A 23,346-nucleotide genomic window follows, 5' to 3' on the forward strand; every position below is an offset into this window, starting at 1 on the left:
AGGGAGCAGCTAGACGCTATATGAATTGGCAAACAATACAGATGCCCTCCCCATTGACAAAGTGTCTGCCTTTTCTGCCCATTCACCCACACACAGTGTGGTGAATGCTTAATGACAGCAGAGACTGTGTAACAAAGGACTTGTGACAGTGGTGTCCTATGACATTCCCATCCTCTGTCAGTGTTTACAGATGGTCAGGGTACATGATACAGATCACTTTCTTCTGCTGTCTCATACCACAGAAGTCAGCACAAACATCTTTACATGAAGAAAATGTACATGATGAAACTGCAGGGTGATTGAAAAAGTGGGCTACCTTATAGGACAATACTATTTCTTTTACTGGATTTTCTGAAAAATGTCATAGATAAATGGAACAAAGCATAAGTGAGCACCAAATAAAATCACATTGGTTTGGGAAATTTGTTTTAATGAGGCATTGCTATTGTCAGCATCTCAATAAATTCCACTTGTGTTGCATTAAACAATTTGAGGTCACCAGCGTTTTGATTCAACATGAGTTGACTCAATGCTTTCCAAAGTAATACATTTAAACATCGATAACACAATGATCAACATAATCATCTTTTGTAAAGATTATTAAAAAGAAACACAAAAGTCTGAACATATAAAGGAAGAAATGCTAAATGATTTTACTCTTTCTCAACAACAGATTAACAGGCACATTTTAAACATTTTTGGTGGAGCAAACATCACTTAACACAAGGATATCAAAATAAGTAATTACGTTTTATATATAAGCCATTTCAGATTAATAAAACATTGTTTATTTCGTGTACTTTAACTGCTCTGCAGCTTAAAAGTAAATTGGATCATTTTTGTCTATGTTTTGGAGGGGAGATGTTTTAAAGCTGAAAGTCCGTTTCCAGGTTACTTCCGTTGTTGTGAAACTCACTCTGTCTGATGCTTCCACATTCAGAGTCGATGAAAACAAAAGAAGCACAGCATTAAACCAAAACAGAAGGCGATTAAAGGTAAAAGAAAAGAAGAAAAAAACAGATGTCTATATTTCTGAGACGTTTGGTTCCTCTTGATTTTCTAACCAGCGACTATAGTCTTTAAAAAAAAAGAGAGAAAAGAGGAAAAAAATTAGATGGAGATGAATGTTCATTTGTACGCAGGAGTCATCGCGATACGTCTTCCAGCGCCGACGTGCAAACCAACTTTCCGTAGGAGCTGATTAAATGATTGTCTTGTGAAGTCTTGAAGTGGAGGGATGGATTTCTTCCATCATTCTACTGTTAAAAAGACACTTAACGCTACCTCTCTTAGCCTAACTGAAACACTTTCAATGAGCGCCCTCCGGGTGGTCTTTGTTTAAAAACCCTGTGTCCACCATTGCTGACAATAACACAACACATAGCCCATTTTAAAATAATAACAATAATAAAAATAAATCGGTTAGACGTTTCCAGATAGATTGTCCTGAATGGAAGTAGATTTAAAGACCTACCGCCTCTTGTTCTCATTAATAGTTGTTGTACTGAAGGACTACTTCCCCATATGTAAATATGACCCTCCATGAAGGCGTGGTCTTATGGGCTTGTATCCAATCAAAGACACAATATGAGCTGCACTGCCTGCACCAGGGAAGCTTCTCCTTGTTGATTTAAAAGAATTTCTTCACTTTTTTATTTTATTTTTTCCACACTTTTTCTTGCATATACATAAAATATACAATGTTTACTGATTTAAGTATAGATTTAAATATGCTTGACTGTTAACCATTGCATGACAACAGCTCACTTTGTGTGGCACTATGTTTCTATACGCTAGCATTAGTTTAAAGGTTTTTTTTTCTTTTTCTTTTTCAAAGCAGCTACAAGTGAAGGAACGATGCTGTTCCAATTTCCAATTAGGGTTAAACTTTTGTCATGTAATCCAGATTGTTGAACGTGATCTCTGCTACATTCTCATGTTATGCAAAGTCAGAGACGTAATGATAAAGATAAAATCTGACCATTTTGCTCCATTTGGAGCTTTTAACTGATATTATTTCCTTGTTGGATTGTTAATTTGTCCAGCAATAGTCAGCATCTCTGAAACAGTCCACTCTTTTTAAATCATATTTTAATATAGACAATTGAACATGTTTCTACTGAATCTATTATAAACACGGCATTACTTAGCTTTGGCTTGTTCAGAAAAAACACTTTTCTTTAATTTCTGCAAACCTTATTTATGAGATCTATTTCAACTGCTCAGTAAATGACTTGTTCAGTGCTGAAAGCGGAGGCAATGGATATGAAAAAGAGCACAACAGGGTTAAAATGGCCGCCATCCACTACTGAGATGATTTGTAGCCTATTGTAATAACTCATAAAATCCAAGACGGTTTTTTTTTCGAAATAAGATTAGATAACCTTAAAAGCTTTTGTTAGCAGGGTTAGGATTATTACTGCGTGTTCGGTTCCGCAGCTGATGTGAATGAAAGTTTTTGGGGATGACTGTGACTGTGAACCTGCGCAGATTTAAAGCCACTGATAATTTCTGTGACAAGAGTTTCATTTGCCTTCATGCGCTCTTAAACCCGAGGATTTATCATCTTCGAAAATGTGAACATAGAAGGTTTTTTTTCCCCCTCCAACTCTTCCCCCGCCATTAAAGATTGGCCTGTGCTCGGATAGAAATGTGTTTCTTGGATTTGGAATGCAAATGCTTTGTTCATGAGGAGGAGGGATCAGCGAGGAGCCTGAAAGCGAAGAGTTTTTGATTAATGAGCTTTGAAATGGCTCTCCAGGAGCAATAAAGGATGAACTGCTATTTCTCCCCCCTCTCTCACCAACACACACTTCGTTGTATTTTTTTCCAATGTCAAAGAAGTACCCGGCATTTTCTTCTTTTGGTTTTCATTAGCATCAGTCTGCTCTACCTGTATTAGAATTTGACAAGCATCTTCGCAGATCTATTAGACTGTCAGTGGTTATGTTTTGGTCTTTGCAGGAAAATTTTGCTATTTTCTTTACACAAAGGGTAATCATGTGGGTGAGCGTTTAAAATTATTAGTGACACATGAAGGATGCTGTAAGTCCATAGATTCACTTACTTCATACTAATAAAACATCAATAATCCTCAGAGCCTTTATTCCGCTAATATGCACTTTGCATTGGAAGCATAGAGCACTCTGATGAGTTTTAGATATCCTGGTGTCTAATTATTGATCGGCTCTGCCTGTTTGGACTGTACAGTAGTTCCGTGAGTCAATAAGCCTCTTCTGTATTGCTACCCCAACAATTTCAGTGGCAGGACCAGCAGCTAAAGTAGAAAGTCAAAATAATGAGAAGCTGCAGGATGCATCTGTCCCCCTCAACAAAATCGACAAAGTACAACAAATAATACCAGTTTAAGCACTTTATTTACAAAATGTTAAACACAATAAAATATAACATTTCAATATCATTAGGGTTTCATAAATTTATGGAGATCCAACTGAATGCAATAAAAATGGAAGACAAATCAAAAATAGCAATGACTACACAAAATGACATGCTGGTGTGTATAATATTTGATACTTCGATAGTCTACGTTTCGCTTAAGGTTTGACACAAGATTAACCATGGGCATATAGTGATGTTTATACACTATAAAATGCCCCATTTATACCAGATTTACAACTAGAAAAGCGATCTCTTCTTTATTTTTTTTTTTCAAAGATACACTGCGAGTCGTAGCATTTTCCAAACCCTGTTTTGCCCAACACTTCCAAGTGCACTGCTCTGTTCAGTCTTACAAAACTCCACACTTATAAATACTCGCATATAAACGATAAATAATGTGCAATACAAAAGCAATTAAATAATAAATAGGCTATATGCTAGTGCGAAAGATTATGCAAAAAACGATTAAACGAAAAATAAATAAGATGAGGAAAACGAGACCTTATCAAACAGACAAAAATTCCCCTAAAAAGCTCTTTCTCTAAAGATGATCTACTTTTGTGATCTACAAGACATCCCTTCAAGTAACGGTATGAAATAATGAGTCAAACACTGCGCATTGCACTTGAAAGTAAAAACAAACAAACAAAACAACAACAAACAAACAAAACAAAGAAAAACATAACTATTGACAATCAGGCTAGTGTGCCTCTGGCATCTCCAAATATTCATGAGAAATTGACAAAGCTGCATTATTTAAAAAATAATTACACGATAGCATTAATAGTAATATCAATAATACTGTAATAATACACACGACTCGCTTGGAGTGTAGTTATTAGACTAGTGAGGTAATTAAAAAAAAGAGCGCAACAGAATTTTGGCACACACACTCACGTGCACACACACACACACACACACACACACACACACACACACAATCATACACACACAAGAAACCACATAGTCTATTACAAATGTGTCAGTTTAGGCGCTTCCTGAATCCTTCCCTGAGACGCTTGGTGAGAAGTGAGATCTGTGTACGTGGGGTGGGGATCGCAGGGTCCATGATGGTGGTTTCCTGGGATTTGAGCGGCACAGCTGTAGTCCACACTGGTGGATGAGGGGTGGGGAAGATGGCCGAGGTTGAACATGGGGCCCGAAGCTGGCATGGAATCAACAAAATTCCCACCCACATAAACGGGGCTGCCTTGCAAATTGGCGTTGGCAAAGCCTCCGTTGCTCTGCATGCCGTGGTGTTCGTACTCGGATCCTGGGTACCTCTTCTGTTGCGGGATGCAACCACCCAACGGCGCCGTGTAAGCGGCCAAGCCGTACATGTTTTGTTGGGGTTTGGCAAATGACGGTGGCGAGGGCGCGTCATAGCTGAGGCTATTCACGTTCTGGAGTTGGCCAGAATATCCAACGTGATTCGGGCCACTCAGCGGCGGGCTTCTATCCGGGGAGTGTCCCAGGGGAGAGTGCGCGAGTCCTTTAGACTTCTGGTCCTTTTTGTATTTCATCCTCCTATTTTGAAACCATATCTTTATTTGGCGCTCTGTGAGATTCAGCAGATTTGCCATTTCCACTCTCCGAGGACGACAAAGATATCGGTTGAAGTGAAACTCCTTCTCCAGCTCCACAAGTTGTGCACTGGTGTATGCAGTTCTGACCCGTTTGGAGGCCGGTCCTGGTGGGCTCTTCTCATCATTTACCTCCCCACCTGTAAAAGAACCACAGCATTATGGCAACGTCCTAAAAGCTAAATGCATACAACCTAAAAAAAAAAAAAAAACTGCAAGTAACCAAATATCCAGTCACCCCACCACCACCACCACCACCACCACACACACACACACACACACACACACACACACACACACACACACACACACACACACACACACACACACACACACACATACACATCCCAACCCACACCCCCGCCCCACCAAAACACACACACTTAACCGTCATGATCACTACCTGCAGCAGCACAGTTGTTGCTTTTTTGCTTTGAGTTCTGCCGGGTCTCCTTCATCCAGGGGAATATCTGCTTTGTGAGGGCAGGTGTTGTAGCACCGGAAGCACTGCTGGGTGGGGACTTCTTCTTCTGGGATACAGAGCTGTTGGAACTCGGGGATGATGCAGACAGTGGAGGTGCCTGCTGCTCCGAAATACTATTAGCTTGGCTGCTGCTGCTGTTACTTTGACTGCTGCTTTGCCGCATGCAGTCTCCGTTCAGGTCACTGTCTTTGAGGGCTGGGGGTCGGACCGCAGAGGTCTGAATGGGACACACTGATCCCTGGTAATCATTATCAATGTTAGGAGTTGGGTAGGGCTGATGTGCGGGGCCATAGTTGTAAGAGTCTGGTTTGGGGTAGGTGTAGCCGCCAAAAAGTCCAGAGTTGTCGTAGTAGGTTGTTTTCTGCATTTTGTAGATTTAAAGCCAATAAGCCAGAGCGACTCTATCCAATGGCATGGATGTTGTTTACTTAGGTGACTGGTGTTTCCCCTGTTTCCCACCGTTGCTCCAGTCTGTGAGCTATAAAAAGAAACATATCACCCATTGTAACTGCAACGTCATTCATATTAATGATAAACATTTGAGATTAAAACACGAGAAAATCTCTGCTTGTCCAAGACTGGGTTGCTATTGGCTACTGCGGGTATTAATTTAGAAATCAGCAGCAATCTCAGCACTAACAATGCTTCATCTCCCAACCTCAGAGTCGAACCTTTATTTGATTCATTTCTGGCACAAAGCAGTTAAAGTTTAACTTGCACTAAAAGGACCCTCTGGGAGGCTTTGGGAGTCCCTCACAAATAAGCTGAATCAGCATTTGTCACACACATACACACAATACCCTTTTCACTAATCACAAGGCCTCACAAAGCCCGGCGTGCATTCATTGTTCTTGTGCACGCAGACAGATCAGCTGTTTTATATTTTATCCTAATTAGATTTTTTTTTTTCTTCAAATCAAAACAATGCAATAGGTGACTGTCCTTGCGCGCACACAAGTTGGTGTGCATGCACAATAGGTCGAAGTTTTGATGTGCGGGTAGTACCTAAATATTTAATTAACTCGTCTCATCCTATATTATTTGATTGTTTTGGTCGGTTTTATACTGTTACATGTTTGCAAAAAAAATGATATTCCCTGCAAACAGATTCAAATATAGACAGAAAAAAAAGCCAAGACTCAGATGAACAGTTTTTTATGAGTGTTATAAAAACGAAAGAGAAATGCATCGAGACATTTAAAGTAAGCTGAAACTAAAATATCAAAGGGCCATGTACTGTATGTTGGTGGCTTTAGGAGGTGCAGTATGCGCCGTGCATAACAATTGCACCTGTCAGTGTGGTCCGCGGCGAAATTTATGACCGCAAATGTTATGGTTGTAAACGGCCAGAGAGGAATGAAAAGCAAAACACTCCTCAAGACTCACAGCCCTCAGAAGTGTAAAACTAAGCGTAGGAGGATGGCAAGGGAAAGAATTTCATACTCAACGACTTCTCCCTTGCAGAGGCTTGCTTTATAAATGATGCCTCCATTCTGACTTTGTGCGAGTCTGCAGCCTAACACAGAGGTGATGCAACGGAGCTATTTCTCCCCTTTTTTCTCATTAAGATTAAAAAGCGATTTTTGACGGTAGCGCAACTTTTGGACAGTGTTGTGAAAATCTTGCACATCTAAGATTTTAGAGCCTAATTTGCACGTGTTATAAAGATGCCTGAGAAGCGAAGACTGTAGATATGCTATATCTATTTTTCTTCTTGCACGTGGAATATGAGTGCTCTTACTCATTGGATTTAATTCGGTCGACACTGTTGCAAAGGAAAAGAAGGGACGTAGTGCTGAAACTGGACGCTGGCCTCCTTAAATATTTACGCGCACAGGCTAGGTTAAGGCCATTTTGCATGTCTCTCTGTGTGATTTAAGCCTCATGTAAAACAGAAAAAAACGTAAATATGCAGACTAATATAACAAATCTGCGTTTCGCCTCGTTAGGAGTTGCCTGTGTTTTGCATTCTCTTTATTAAAGAAGTGTTACTCACCGAAATCTGCGCAGATCTCTTTTATATCCCTCACGCATTCATCACTGCTTTCATCTCCACCTATAACACAGATAAGGTTGAATGTAATGTCTTTTTTTAAATAGTTTTCATTTCTCACCGTTGAATCGCCGCCCATATTAAATTTGAAGCACATAGCATTAAAAAAGTAAACATGAATCACATCTACACCACTCAAAAATATTGTTATTTCTATAATGAACAAATGAAAGATTTTCTCACATATCCCACAGTTTGTTTTAAGTATAAAACACAATAATAATAGTAATAATTGGTACACAGAGTGATGTCACCGCTTTGGGTCTGTTTTTTTCTTTTTTTTTTCTTTTTTTTTTTTTGAAGATGTTGCTTTCAGTTGGTTGGGACTAAAAAGTCCTGCATGTGCACTTTTCTACAAAGAGCTAGGGAAATATCTAGCAGTCATAAGCTTTTTAGGTGACCTTTGGGTCATTCAGCATTAAGCCAAAGTTTAATGAACAACGAGCAGTTTGACTTCAAGTAGAGCAAAAGTCTGAACTAAATTCAAAACAGCTTCTCCACGGCGTCAGAAACAGGACGAGACGTTCGACCGACGGCAAGAAAAGCAGAAATGAATCCACAGAAAGTTTAATCTAATCTGTTTTCGCGCTTGCTAACATTCTCTCTAAATTTGAGGATAAAATATTACTCAAATTTTCTTTCTTTTTTTGTGGATTATTTAAAAGAGCTGGTCGATAATCTGCACGTCGAATTGTTGTGAGCACACTGAGCTGCTAGTAGCAGACATGCTTCTCTTTTCACATGACTGTGTTTTTCGCCTACGCGTTGTTACGGTAAGTTTGGTTCTCACAATGGGTCGGACTCAAAGTGGAGTGTTATTATCTCAGGCAGTCGTTTCTTCAGCAGAGTTAGTCCAGTTAAATCCATCAATATTTCACCTTAAATAGCCTTCATCAAAAAAAGAAAATACACATTTTTAATATCCAAAGCAGCTAGAATAAAAGTAGCCTTTGTACCCCACATAACAGAGCCTTTCTTTCTGTTGTGAGAAAATTCAAGTTTTTTTTTTTTTTTTTTTTTTTTTTCAGAAAACCCGGTGTGACAATTTACAAAATGCATTTTTTTTCTGCAGAAAATGACTTTGGGCTAATTTTATCTATAGTTTAGTTTGTTGGTTTAAGACTAAACACAGCAGGAGCAGGCCTGTGGAGTTTTTTTTTTTTTTAACTCATGATTCAAAGTTTAATCTAAAGTAAAGCAATTAAGTAAAAATAGAAAATAAGAAGTAATGATCTTAAACATGTTTATTGCCCTTGCAGCTCCAGTGTAGACCAAACCCAGAGAAAGAAAGAGAGAGAGCGAGAGAGAGAGAGAGGATGAAAATGACAAGAAAAATCAAAGACATTCAAATATGTCGTTATAAAAACAGTGAATCAAAAAAGTATCCACATATAAAATATATATATATTTTCTTCTTATTGTTATTTTTTTGTTCGTTGTTTACTCCGGTAATTCTTTAAACTATTCTCTATGAATTAATGTATAATATAACGTTGCAGGTTAACAAAGCCATATAGCTGAAACCACATAAATCACAGCAAACGCCAGTGTGACGATAAGACAACAAATTAATGTGATTTACGATCCAAGAGTCAAAAAGAAAAGTTTCTCTCCTACTTCTTCTTCCCTATGAGGTGGTTTTCATAAACGTGAAATCAGCTGAAAAGTGTTGAGCAACACGAGCTCAATCTGTCGATAATATTTGAAAGGAAAAAAAAAAATAGTAATATATGAATCTGTTTTTGAAGAGGTGGTTGTGGTGCTCCATATCCGCGCAAATGCCAGCGAGAGCGACATTAACGAGCATCACCTCCTTGGATAGAATGAATCATAATATATTTCCTTGCATTATATTAACCCGTGGTTAAAGGTTGCTTTCTGCCATGCAATAGCTTACCTGTGAATCAATTCATCATAAACCAGTTTCCTCTCAGTCTGACTTCCTTTCCACGCAGTCTCGAGAATAAATCCTTCACCCTTTGTCTGTAGACAGTGTTGTCCTAAACCTGATCTTGCTGTTTTTCAGACATTTCCATATACCATGAGACAGTATTCCCGAAAGAATGGAAGGACTCGCATTCAACTACCAATAAAAAGCGAACAAGGTATCCTTATTCCAGAAAAAAATCACTGGCCATCAATCATCCACTGAAATATACAGGATAGGCCTGTGCAGATTTGCAGCTAACATTGAGAATTTTTGGTGTTTCGGATGCTTTATGATGACAAATAAAGGCGCTGCCTTTAGATACAAGCATATTTGTTCACGTGATTGCTCTCTTCTTCAAGCAAGCCCTTACCTCACCAGTCCATTTTGATAAAGGGTGGCGTTTATTTCCTCGTCTGAGCTGTGTGATTGTGAAAATGTTCCTCTGCCTACTTCTTTCTGTCTTCTCGTGAATATCGAGGACTGCAACTCACCTGCACTTCTCTATTTAAATGCAAGCAGACATGCTATTTTGGGAATGTATTAATAATACACACACAGAGATTATTTGCCTCTATCAGTGTATTGTTGATGCAGGATCTTTGTGCAATGTCTGTGCGTAAAATTATTTGTTCATTTTACATTTGAGAAAGTATTAAATTATAAAGCAGTTTGATGATTCTCTACTTATTTCACAAAGGATTAAAGGTTAAAACGAGCTAGATAGGTCTTTTACGCACCAGACACAATAATTGTTTTTTTTAAATAGCGTTTCAGATGCTGTCCTACAATAGCCCCCCCAAATAAATAAATAAAATAAAATAAAAATAAAATAAAATAAAATAAAATAAAAAAAAGCGCTGATGTGGTATTTGGAAAATGATTTATGAAATAAATGACACGTGAGCTTTTCTTACAGCTGGCCATGGATTGTATTCAAATAAAGCACGTTATCATCTTGGGTTTGTTGTGTCTGTCTTCACACCCTGCTGTAACACAAAGAGTCACAGAGCCATGGCTTCCCCTGCATTGTTTTCGACATTAATCTGCATGATTCACCAAATAATGCCAACATTTTATACCCGGTATATAAAGAAATTCTTTCAGAGACCAGACTGGATTTAAAGAGGAAAATGTGGAACCGCAGGAAGAAACTGTCGGCTGATTCAGTGGTGGCTTATCTTTGCCGAGAACAAGAACGGGATGCAGGACTGGTAGCGTCGCAGCATATGTTCAGAGGGTAATAAAAGTGAAAGATTTACAGTGTTCGCCCGGCCCCCCAACAGCCTCACACCCTTTCAGGAATTACTGAGAATGATTTACAAGGAGGTAGAAGTGTCAGCATGCCCAAACTTCCACCACTTCTAAGAAATCAAAATCAAATCATCCCCCTCAAACAAGCACATACAACAGAAATGTCTCTACTATTAATCTTACGTCCCATTATAACATAACTTCATATTAGCTCATTTCTACTAACAAATAGGACATTTATTTGTGATTTTAAATGTGTATTTGGAAAATAAATCTTTATTTATGTTTTTTTTTCATTTACATCCAAATTTAAAGAAAAATTGGAAATAGACTTTGAAGAAGGGATAAATGAGTCATACGGTGGGGCCAAACTAAGCTGTGCGTATTTTAAAGAGCAGATCTGTGAACATCCACAAATACAAGTCATTGCCATTATTTTATTCTAATTTTTTTTACCATTACTCCTTCAGTCTATTCAAATATACATGCGTAAATGGCATGCACCAAATTTCTGCTATTACAAATATATCAAATAAAAAAAAGACATGCGTACAGCGACTGGTCTCAGCCTATACAATTGCGCTCAGAGCGCTCACATCAAAGGGAGCAATTTATCAAATATCACGACATTTGATATCGTCATTTACCAACTCGGGCAACATGAAAAATGCTGAAATATTTACCTACCCAACCATCCATCGGTTCAGACGTACTGCTACAGTGCGGGGCTACAGTTGCACCGCGTATCGGATATTATTTTCTTGGGGGATCTCTTCAGTTTTCAAGTCTGATAGAGTCCTTGCGATTAATGACGACGCCGTGTTTCTAGGGGGACGTGCTGCATTAATTATTTAGACAATCACGTGGTCGAGAATAGAGAGCGGAGTGGTATAGTCTCTGGATTATATCTCTGAATGCAGACAGCGCACTTTAATATATCTTAGGGGGGTTGTCTGGCTCGGAGAGGCTTCTGCGAAAACAGCTGGAAATCAAATATGGCCGGATGGAGAGCAACGACGTTGTATTCCTGCACTGGGTGCAGTGTCATTGAAAATGGCACTGCCTTTGGCTCCCATTTATTGCTGTTCAGACATGTAGGTCAGTGTGGCTGCACGCTGCACGTTGTAGTTGGCTGCTCTGACCTGATAACAGAGAAGTGTTATAAAGTGTGCTTTATTTCAATTCACATTGGAATAGCAGCAGCTTACAGTAAACAAGTTAATGCAGAGGCTCTCAAATATATATAAAAAGAGAAGGAAATACAATAGCAACAACTGGTCAAGCGAAAAATTATTAGTGTGTATGAGGTAGGTTAGTCCCCCCCCCCCCCCCCCCCCCCCACCCCCAACATCGTTTTTGGTAGTATGGTGAATTGGTAAGATCACTTTGTCCCTGATTTCCTCTGAAACTATATGACACATGCTTATATTTCATTCGCAAACTGCTGCCTTTGTTGTGTACTACAGTCACCGGCGTGCTTATCAGTTGGGGCTGGGATTAGATGGTATGAAAGCAGTAAGAATGGAAATAGCCTCACATGTCGGTTTATGGTTGCTTTGTTTATATCAGAGTTGATTCTGTAGTGTGTGTGTTTGTTGGGGTGAGGGAAGGGGGGGAGGGTGCGAAGGTCAGTATTGCAGTGGGTCATCTTCAAAAACAGTCATATCTCGAGAAGCTATGACTTTTTTGGAGATGAAGTCTTCAATATCAACTGAGTATGAGGATTGTGAGTACTCCAGTCCAGCTACCCCAAGGTAAAATAGAGGAGTGTATCACATAGGTGTCTGCTCATATGCCAAAAACCTGTGGCGTAATTTGTTTTTGCAGAAGGAATCAACATCTGTGATTTATTTTTAACAATCACTTTGAGTTTGATGAAATCAGTAAACTTGTTTCTTTGTGGTGATAAAAAAGAAAAACGCCCTGAAAATGTCTAAGACATCCAGAGCATTTTGCGCATTTGCGATTCAATTGATAAGAGCTGTAAAATTGGTACAAACTCATCCATTTCCATTCATCTTTTAATGATAACCCTCACCCATTCCACACCAAAGAACCAATGGTGTTTTTAAATGTCAGAATTTGAAATTTCCAGGACAGCAGGGCTGTATTAGCTCACGCAGTGCACATTTGGTCCATTTGTGGACACTTCATGTCCAGATGGCTCTGCATGTTTGTAACCACACCACACTTTTAACCAGCAAAGTAAAAAAAAAAACAAACAAACAAAAAAAAAAAAAACGTAAACTAAGCGACACTAATTTAATGAATTAAAATAATATTACACTAAAATGAAAATGAATTAAAAAATATACCAGAGGAGAAAAAAAATATTTACCTCCACGGTTTGGGAAAACAAATTTCCATCACAAAAGAAATAAATAGAATAACAACAATAATAATAATTTTCTAAATTAACCACTTTCTTGAAGGAAGAAAATAAACTTCCAAGACAACAGATTTAGGAAACATTTAAATGCATAATCAGTAGAAATCTTTATTTTTCCCAATATACTTCTCACATCTCAATGCACCTTACAAGATAAAAAAAAAAGCATGTACAAAAATAACAACAAAGATTGCATATTGACATGAGGAGACAAATGCACAAATCAGAACCTCGTTGGGGGCTTTCCCTGATATAAATACAATTCAAACACATGTAAAACTGTGGAATTCACTGGCCTTTACTCTGAATAAGTTTTAGCTTCTTTTCTGTTGGAAAAAAAGAAAAGAAAAAAAAAAAGAATGGAACAGCCCTCCAAACCAAAGCGAATAGCGCCTGGGAGAGAAAATGCAGCTTGTCCGGCGGGTCAGGGGTGTTGGGGTCAGTCCTCGCGGCTGAAATGTGTCCCCTGGATGAACCTGCCACTGCTGCTTTTGTCGACCTTCGGTTGAAATACCTTTAAAAGCTCTCTCATCAAGAAGACTTCAGAGAAGAGACCTCCTCATACCGGGAGAGCTTCTGGGCTTTTTGTCCAAAGACAATGACGGTATAAAACAAGGAATATCTGTCTTGAAACGTGACCTGAAAGCCGCCCTCTCTGTCCTTCAGCTTGGCGCAAACGAAAAAATTAACTAAGACTAAAACTTTGAATAAAGCCATGCTAATAATGTACAAAAATTCAAACATATTACAGGAATAATAAAGGTTTAACGAATACTTTTTCAATTAAATTGTGTGCTATACGAAAATGTACACGTTTTTGGAAGAAATAAATAATATAAAATCGCACCAAGAAAAATACAAACATAAAAACAATAATTATTCCTAAACATTGTGGAGTTAGTGATGCCCAATTAGAAACATCCAGAATCAATTTGATGCCATGCAGAAACAAATGATCGTTCATATGTGAGTTTCAAATAGCACGAGAGAGCCTCTGAAAATGTACACTGTTTACAAAGATGTCAGGAGAGATTTATAAGGGCACTCGGAATAGTATGCGCGCAGGAATGTCTTATGTGTGGGAATAATATTTAGAATAACAAAAATTTGCAAAGCTTTTTTTTTCTTTTTTTTTTTCTTTTTTACAAAATAAGTTAAAACATACAACCCACAGGGAAAAAACAAACAAACAAAAAGAAAAAAAAACAACATGAAGCTGAAGCATTCAGCGTGATCTTTAGCTAATTACGAAAGAAGCGCGAGGACTGTGTAGCGTGCTGGAAATAATGCTTCCTTCAAGTAGGCTACCTTTTTGTGCGTTAAACAGAAGAATAATTCTGAAAACATCTGTGGAATTTGAACAAGTGGCCTATCAATTTTTAATAAAAAAATATTAAATTTAAAATAGCCACATGCAAAGACGTGGTCTGAAATCGCCCAAGGGCCTTAATGAATGTCGAAGAAAACGAATAAAAAAGTGTCCATGATTATTTTGCCTCTGTGAGGAAAGAAAAACACAAACGTACAAACCTCTCAGTTATGCGTGGTTGATTTTCTGACTCAGTCCTGAATCAACACTGTTGGGGTCATTTTTGTTAAATAATAATTTAAAAAATAAAGTCTAAAAACGACATCAGTCCATGCAAAAGTGAGATGCAATCCTTTTTCTTTTCAGTCCTTTTTATGTACATGTAGTAATTTCTAATGCAAAGCAACTCCACCCTTATAACGCTGTGATATCAGTCTGGTTATCCTTCTGAATGTTTTGCAGATGACTGGAGGCTGGTGCAGATCTGCCCTTGGTGTTTGGTAGTTTGTGATCTTTCTTCCATTTCATCCGCCTGTTCTGAAACCAGATTTTGATCTGCCTTTCGGACAGACAAAGAGTGTGGGCAATCTCAATCCTCCGCCGCCTGGTCAGATACCTGTTAAAATGAAACTCCTTCTCAAGCTCCAAAACCTGCTGGCGGGTATACGCTGTTCTGGACCGTTTGGGCTCTGATCCTGTGTAGTCAGGGTTCACTGGGAGAAAGAAAACAACAACAAAAAGTCAGCAAATGTGGCCAACTGTAGTATGCCGGAATACACATTAAGAAAAGTCGTCTTTGTATCCTGGGTTCTACAACTTTAAGAAAATCACACGGAAGCGACTCCAGGAAATATTTAATGACTCTTTATCTGAATTTAAGTAGATTTGCTGCAGATTTAAAACCATTGTCACCGGTCAATATGTGCTTTCGAGAACTTTCAGGCGCTTACCTAGCGGCCTATTTCATGAGCTATAAAAATTTATGACTTGTGTAATTGTCGAGGCCTCTCAAAGGCTCCTATAAATATTACAGTGAATGACGTCTTAACTACGAGGCTTAGATGCTCCACGAGGAAACAAAAAGGGGAAATCTTACCAGTAGTTACGTGAACTTTCTTCATCCAGGGGTAAACTACAGCAGGCTGCTTGACTTGTATCCCATTTTGGCTCTTCGTGTTTTGCTGTTGTCCACAAGTCCGAGGTCCGGCTACTTGGACCGTGGGCCCTTGCTCAGTCTGTGCGTTAAAATGGGTCGAATGGCTGGATCTCTCGTGCACATGACCCCGTGGCTGCACTGTGGAGTGCGGCACAGTATTGCAGTTGAAGGTTTGCTCCGTGTAGTTTGACCGTGGGTAGATCCCTGGATGCTGAAAGTCTGTGTCCTGCGATGGACTGTAGAAGTCCGAGCCCTGTTCAGGTATGTAGCTATTTTGTGAATATTCCTCACAGGGAGGAAATTTGGGATCCACATACTTAGAGTTCACCATATACGAACTCATGGCCATTAATTTCTGAAGGTAGAAAATACTAATTTTTCTCGAGTTGTCTTTTTTTCCTCCCTCCATAGAGCCCTCCTACTTGGTGTCAACTGAATAAAGTTAGCGAACCATGTGACCAGATCGGCCAATAGAGGTGATGCTGTTCCAAACACGAGTAAACATACAACTAAATGTATTTTACCTAAATTAAGACACACCAAGATTAGACCCTGGTGAATTAAAAAAGTGAAAGATTAAAGAGAGAGGGAGAGGGGAAAGGAGGGGGGGATGAATAATAATAATAACAATAATAATAATAATCATAAACGTTAAGCTACAACATGTTGAAAAGTCTAAATAAACCTGTAAAAAAAATAAAAAAAATAAAAATAAAAAAAATAAATGAAGGGTTTTAAATGTTTTATCTGAACTGATAAAACGATATACCAGTTTCTGTGGTCTAACTTGGAGGCATGGTGTTCAACAGAGAAACCAACAAAAGATACAAAAAGCCCTTTGGCATAAAAGCTGCGAATAATGACTGCGGACAATTGATGGACAGTGCCTTTGTGAAGAAGGGGTCATCCAAAAGTTACACGAATCTCATCACTTCATCTGCTCTCGTCCCTTTGAAAAAAAAAAAAAAAAAAAAAAAAAAAAACTGTCTCAGGAGCCTATTGGCCCGCAGCAGCAGCAGTCTCGCTTTTGGGAATCAATATTGTAGAGACAGAAACGACCCACAGGAGCAAAATCACAGCTGGAGTATTCTGTGATTTTTTTTTTTTTTCAACTGCATCTATTTGGAGCTTTATACCAACCTACTGAGCTAAACAGAAAACAAACAACCAATATGATAGCTGCTTTCACGTGAAACATTTTCTATCACAAGTTTACAGAGTTTCAACACAACTAAAGTCTCACTATGAGGAATGTGGTAATGTGGTGTTGTCAGATTCATTTGCAACCATAAAGCAGAGCTGTCACTGTAACAGCTGTCGGCAAATTAGACCCCACGTGCTTGATAAAGATAGTAATAAGTCAATGAATCGAAGTTTTTTCATCGACCATATACTCCCCTAGAATCGAATCTGTGACTGTGGTTTTATCACACAAATTCGGTTCTACAGGGTATATATAGACGACGGGTAGCAAAGCTGCCCATTACCAACAGAACAATCTCTTCCCCCATTTTCAGCCAAACAAAACTGACAAAGTGGATCATATCCTGGGCAAACAAAAACTTCAAAGAAACTACACTGCATTAAAAAATAGAGGCATGCATCAGAAACAAACGAGTCAAACACAAAGGGTATTTAGTGTAGGCTGTAATCATATCTGACTTCTGTTTAATCCAGATTCAATATTCGTCTACCTCTTATTGAATTAAATCCTGTTTCCTTGATGCAAAGCTAAGTTTAAATTTGATTTATGGTGCTGATTTGAAACAAACCTTGTCACGCAGTAACTTGTTAGTCTAACTGTTAGCATGCAGGCTACCACCAGGTCAACTGTCAACCTAGACAGCAAATGACAAGCAGAGAACAGTAACGGAGGCCAATACATGAATTTCAAGCAACGAAAGAGAAGGAGGAAGAGAGAGAGAGAGAGAGAGAGAGAGAGAGAGAGAGAGAGAGAGAGAGAGAGAGAGAGAGTCTTTTATTTAATATAAATAATTTAAAGAATATAAAATATTTTTCTTAATTTTGCACACATTTAGTTCAATTTTAATGTTAAATCTTTGTCAAACAACTCAACAGAACTTTAAACTCGTGAGCAGATATGTGCAGGACGCTGGCAGCATGGATTTAGGTGCTAAACATCACTGGTCGAAAGATGAGGCACGAGGCCACCGAGGTCAAACCCAATCATTTACAAAACTATCAAAAAGTTTAATTTTTTTTGCTGATGCTGACAGCTCAAAGGGAGCAGAAGTTTACCAAATCCCCGTCAGCCATTTGATATAACCACCATGGCGGCCACTGCGAGGCCTGTGCAGAAACTTTTTTTTTTTTTTACAAATGAATTAAAGCTGAGCACAATGACAACTGGGCTTGTTATTTGAAGAAATGACAGTGTCCAGCCAAAAACTTCCTTAAAATCATCACTGGATTAAAGATAAAATATCGTGTAATTGTGAAAAAAAAACCTTTAACACGTATAAATATTTGAGTAAATCAGTGTCAGACAAAAATGGAATATTTTATAACCATGTTTGAATTGATGCATACATTTATCTAATAATGTGGCACTGAAATCCTAAAAAAGGCCGCACCTGTAACACAGGACAAGTTTTCGTTTTTCTTTTCTTTTGAATAAAATGTATACAGACTGAACTTAGTTCTCTGCTAAGTTATTAATTAAAAATAAGATTTCCATCTTGAATACACTGTGAAATTAAAAGTTATACAAGAATAGAAATAAATACTAAACTTAAATCTAACGCCATGAATTTAAAATAAAAAATAAAGAAAAAGTAGGTCATCGCTGAAATGCAGATTTCCACAAATATTTTCAGCAAAACGTCGAAATATTCCTCGTAGTGGCAAATAAAAAATGGGCAATGCATCCGGGAAAGAAATCGTCCTTGCACTTCACATTTCAGTATTTATTAGACGGCCTGACCTGTCTTTCACCTTCCCCTGTCAGTCCTTCAGACGGGTCAAAGCCGCCAGATTCCCAACAAAAGAACGATAAAGTCAGCGTTTAAGGCAGCTTTTGTTACACCAAAAGGACAACTAGTCTTATCCAAAACCCTTTTTATTCGACTTAAAGACCTTTGTGACTAAGAAAGTTGCAAAATAATATTTGACACAAAATTAGTCAGTTTAACACAATTTTCGGTCATTGTTATAAAATATTTAACTTAAAAAATAATCGAGAAAAAAAAACATTAATTGCATTTTAAAATGTATATTAAATTTGCTATCAACACAACGATGATTAATAACTTAGATTTCCAGCAATGACTGACGAATTTAAAATAAAAAAGGATAGGCCTACAACGGAAAAGGTCTGATAAATTATGTGGCAAAGAAAAAAAGATTTTTGTTGCAACAGCAAATCTAAATTGTAGATTTTTGTATGGATAAACCTGAAGTTCATTTTAAGAAGAACAAAATGAAGAAAAATGAAAAAAGAGAGGAAAAAAGATATGGATCAACAAGAAAAGAGTATATTTCTAGCTAATGTAGGTATTTTAATTATGACTTCCAGAGCAAATTATTCCCACAACCGGTTGATTTAGCCCAAATAAGACACAGTAAGGAGATAAAAACCCAACAGCAACATGCGTTTGTGTCGAGCACTGCACTGCTGCCGCTTTTTACAGGCAGGAAACAGTTTAGCCCCGGCACTACGCATGTGACATCACACGCCCCTATAGCACGAGCACAATGATAAAACACAGCTTACCACAGAGACCGCAACAAATGGCACACCGTGCGACAAATGCATCCATGCTGGAGAAAAAGTGAGTCTGGTGGAGCTCCCTGTCAATAGAAGCGCTTTTCCAGCCCCATCTGGACGCTCTTACTAATACACAAAGAGAATTATATTTTGGCTTGTCAAGTCCCAGGTCATAAAACAAACTTTAATGGCGTCACGTGCTTCCTCACAGCCATTCACAACACCGCGCAGCCCCATAAATAATCCTCAAAGTTGCACTTACTCAATAATGCTGATTATACTAATGTGCACTGAGGAAAAGTCGTAGAAATGAGGAAATGAGCGTCTTTTTTAATTGAGGTTTACACAGCAAAAATAGTTCATTTGTTATATCTTGAAAACAAAATATCCATTCTCTGTTTCCAAATATACCAATAATGTGGTAATGTAGTCACTTGACCCGTTTTAACTCCTACACTTTTTTTTTGGGAGGGTGCAACAGTGAGGGTGTAACACTGATTTACGCTCAAATACATTTCTCTTCCATAGTAAACCTGCCACAGTAAGAATGATGTCATCTGTTCATCCAATCCAAGAATGCAGCGCATTATTTGCTCCTCCTCTTCTTTACTGACCAAGCTGTTGAGAGCTGCTGTCGAGGTTTGGGTAGCTGCCTTTGACAGGAGGGTGTCAAATTAGATACTTGTCACTTTTCTACAAACATCTGGATGAAAAGTTTTTTTTTCTCCGGAGTCAACTTAAGGATTGATACTCCATTGGTCTTATTGTTGCAAATAGTTGTTTCTGTTCTTATTATCTTTGTGCTTCATATATATTGATCTGGTGCTGTCTGACTTGACTCATCATTAGGGTAAAAACACAGTTTTGTCATGCAGCATAAAAATGCAACTTCTGCTGAATCTGCAACTTGTTCACCACCTTTAAAAGAAGTGCTTACTTGGAACAAAACATAGCATTTTCGAATAAGAATCATAAAGGACATTTTAAAAATGTTTGCTGGGGCAAATTATATACATGAGGATTTGTAAGCACTCAAACGCAAAAACATCCCCCACACAACCTAGTACAGTAGTAGACATCATAATGAATAATTTAATCTGATAACAGACTTTATTCTACATGTAAATATGACTCACTAACATGAAAAAAACTCAGAGGAAATTAACAGGATCACATGACTCCTATCTCAGCCACTCACTCTTGTTGCTGCTGAGCGAGAACTGAGCTGACTGTTGGGCAACAGCGCCTTCTCCTGGCTATTTAAAGGCCTTCTTGTTCTTCACAAACGACCCATAACAGATCAATTAACCCAATTCTTCATTTCATAATGCAAAAGAGATGACAAGAAACTGCACTTTTGCCAATAAAAATAGCTGACTTCAGCATTTATTCCACTGAGACCGCAACACATGGCGCACCGTGCGACCAACAAATACAACTGGTCCGAAAAGCGTCTGCTCTGGATTAACAAAGGTTAGCTGATTCCTGAGAGAACATACTTAACTTGAAAAACCGTTCCACATATGACTAATCTTTAAACGCGTTTCTTAAGTCCGATGTGTAGAGGAGATGCTTCTTGTCAGAAAAGATCAAGCTGATGATAACTTTATGACCTAGTTAATGAAAAACTACAAAATGGCCTTTAAACTACCTGCTTAACGAAATTATATTATTCGGGTCATTTCAACGTTTCATGAAGGAAATGTGCAAGAGATGACAAGAAACTGCACTGCTGACTCAAATATATTATTTTTAAGAAATAAAGATCCAAGTTCCATAATTTTGGGTAATGTCTTATAAAGAAAACATTTGCTATGGAAAGCTGTCGCCCTCTCACAGTAAAAAGTTGAACAGTCTGATAAATGCCCTCTGATCTGAGAGAAACTGACTCTGAAAAGAAATCAGTTTACAGTTTCCATTCAGAGAAACTTTTCAAATGTGTGCAGTCTGATATTGACTTTCACATTTCTATCAAACTGCGCAGCTATATGGGTTATAGTGAATAAAAAAAAACTGACCCTGTCTATTTTTTCTCAGGCTTCTATTTGAGCTTCTCTTCCAAGCAGAATCCATTTTGCCGCATTGCAGTAAGGCTGTAAATACTTTCGCAGCTGCCTGTCAGGCACCAGTGAAATACTGTCTTTGTTCAGTTGGCCACATCTCCAAGCAGCTGAAAGCAGCTATGAGAACTGATCTTCTTATGTCAGACTTTGAATATGTGAAATATAACAAAGCACATCTATTACAAGTCGGCTATTGTGCAACGTTTGAGCATGTTAGCAGTATGAGGGAGTTATAAAGGTTTCATCAGATTACTTCGAATTTTCTGTTAGGGAAAGAAATGTTAGATTTTGCAAGTTTTGATGCAGCCAAATTTGATCAGAATGGGGGGAAAGGCTTGAAATTGGCACAAAACACTGGATGTGAAGTAAAAAATACGAAGCTATTTTCCCCTCTAAATAATTACATTTAATTATCTAGGTTAAAAAATACTACTAGACACAAATGACTTTAAACTAGAGCTATTTTTTAAAAGTTTGACATAAACTGTTAGTTATTTAAAAACCAGTTATCATTAAACATTTCGTTTTCATTGTTGCAACATAACACTACAAACTTTATTATCTATATCTGTTAAAAACACTTATTTTTTCCTTGTGTAATAAGCAAATTGGTTAAGTGACATTACCTCACTCTTAATTTACATGACTAATGAAAGAGGAAACTGTCAAACATCGCACACACACTCTCAGACACACTTATACGTCACACAAGCGGGCAAACACATACAGGTGCAAATCTTACCGATATCCAGGAGATAATCCATGTTTACTCTTTGGGCTTTGCACTGCATTGTGTTTAAAAAAGCTATGAAAAGCTGGTGCTGCTTTCTGTTTGAAGGTACAGATGAAGTTGAAACGCTCCTCTTGTCAGTCCTCCAGGAATGCAAACGGCGCAGCGCCGCAAAGATCAGATGAGACGTTTATGAAACGATAGACTGGCGAATTTTTAAGAAAAGCCGACCGTGGCGATTTGGTTTAACACCATAGATGCAGAATGCAGTGGGGGTAAAAATCGCCTGGGAAATCAGGAAAAGGGCCATGAAGACGTTTGCCTCTCACACATGACCAGTGGCATCCAATGACAGGCTATGGAGGCACATAAAAAAAGGTCTATTGCCAAGTTGTAAATTGTCCTCTCACAAAAAGGAATTTCGACTGCAGCAGTTCTTCCCATCTTTGCGTATAATAGCAGAAGCCCCTCCAAGCTTGTCCTTTAAGCAAGAGCTTCCCCCCACTGTTTTGGCTTTTTATGCTCAGCCATAAATGCTATATTCTGAGAAGTAAAGGTTGTTTAGGATCTAAGATGTTACAGTTTCTCCAAAAATAAATAAATGAATAAACAAACCGTAGTCCATGTAAAAGCTGCAGAAAATGGAATAATTAGAGGATGTGATTAATTCGTTTTCTTCTGAAACTGGGCCAAAAAGAAAGAAAGAAAGAAAGAAAGAAAGAAAGAAAGAAAGAAAGAAAGAAAGAAAGAAAGAAAGAAAGAAAGAATAATGACATTAATGAGAAATAACCTATTAACTGTTTAACACACACAACAAAAAGATGGAACATACAAGAAGAGGTTAAGAATTTTGCGTGAAAGAGTTTCCTCCAGTACAACCAATACCCTATTGAGTTTTTTTCCCCTTCCTACAAGAAACAAAAATCGTTCACAAAATGCCACTTAAAACCAGTAAGATTAGTCTACAGATCACATTAAAAAAGAAATTCGTAAAGAACTCCTGTGAAACGTGTCTGTGTCGAAGCTCAGTTACGCTTCACGGCAAACTGAAAGAATATAGGCCCGTGCATACGTGCAGATCACCGTCCCCTGCCCACGCTTTCTGCAGGCCAGCTGTTTTTCATAAATAAAAAAGCAACATCAGGGAGAAATAAATTATGGTGTGGAAAATTTTCACGCTATTGACCTTCGAGATTTGAAGGCTAAATAACGTAACTGCAGCTCTGTGCATGAGACCATCTCTGCCAGCAGCAAAAAGGAATTTCCTTTATA

At 38.2% G+C, this 23,346-nt stretch overlaps 2 protein-coding genes across 4 annotated transcripts; both read right to left on the bottom strand.

Moving 5' to 3' along the window:
• Positions 1-3,358: 3,358 nt before the first annotated feature.
• Positions 3,359-19,389, bottom strand: hoxd3a (homeobox D3a). Of its 3 annotated transcripts, none has more exons than XM_042002605.1 (4): positions 19,288-19,389; positions 7,463-7,522; positions 5,386-5,944; positions 3,359-5,122 (listed from the first exon to the last, which is right to left on the bottom strand). In XM_042002605.1, exons 3-4 carry the CDS (start codon positions 5,831-5,833, stop codon positions 4,371-4,373), a joined length of 1,200 nt encoding a protein of 399 aa, XP_041858539.1. In that variant the 5' UTR covers positions 5,834-5,944; positions 7,463-7,522; positions 19,288-19,389; the 3' UTR covers positions 3,359-4,370. The 3 variants fall into 3 exon arrangements, with proteins under 3 accessions (XP_041858539.1, XP_041858538.1, XP_041858537.1); XM_042002604.1 differs by lacking the exon at positions 19,288-19,389 and adding an exon at positions 11,388-11,677; XM_042002603.1 differs by lacking the exon at positions 19,288-19,389 and adding an exon at positions 9,417-9,732.
• hoxd4a (homeobox D4a) lies at positions 13,207-15,937 on the bottom strand. Its single transcript, XM_042002606.1, has 2 exons — positions 15,495-15,937; positions 13,207-15,111 (listed from the first exon to the last, which is right to left on the bottom strand). Exons 1-2 carry the CDS (start codon positions 15,901-15,903, stop codon positions 14,813-14,815), a joined length of 708 nt encoding a protein of 235 aa, XP_041858540.1. The 5' UTR covers positions 15,904-15,937; the 3' UTR covers positions 13,207-14,812.
• Positions 19,390-23,346: the final 3,957 nt, after the last annotated feature.

Source organism: Melanotaenia boesemani, chromosome 12, assembly GCF_017639745.1.
Source record: "Melanotaenia boesemani isolate fMelBoe1 chromosome 12, fMelBoe1.pri, whole genome shotgun sequence".
Lineage (NCBI taxonomy): Eukaryota > Metazoa > Chordata > Actinopteri > Atheriniformes > Melanotaeniidae > Melanotaenia > Melanotaenia boesemani.

What these genes read in the sequence shown, in the direction of transcription:
- hoxd4a (XM_042002606.1), bottom strand. Translation starts at nt 15,903, where the DNA reads ATGGCCATGAGTTCGTATATGGTGAACTCTAAGTATGTGGATCCCAAA. An exon ending in GAAAGTTCACGTAACTACTG is followed by an intron (nt 15,112 to 15,494) that starts GTAAGATTTCCC and finishes TCTTTCTCCCAG; the next exon opens with TGAACCCTGACTACACAGGA.
- hoxd3a (XM_042002605.1), bottom strand. Translation starts at nt 5,833, where the DNA reads ATGCAGAAAACAACCTACTACGACAACTCTGGACTTTTTGGCGGCTAC. An exon ending in CAACAACTGTGCTGCTGCAG is followed by an intron (nt 5,123 to 5,385) that starts GTAGTGATCATG and finishes GTTCTTTTACAG; the next exon opens with GTGGGGAGGTAAATGATGAG.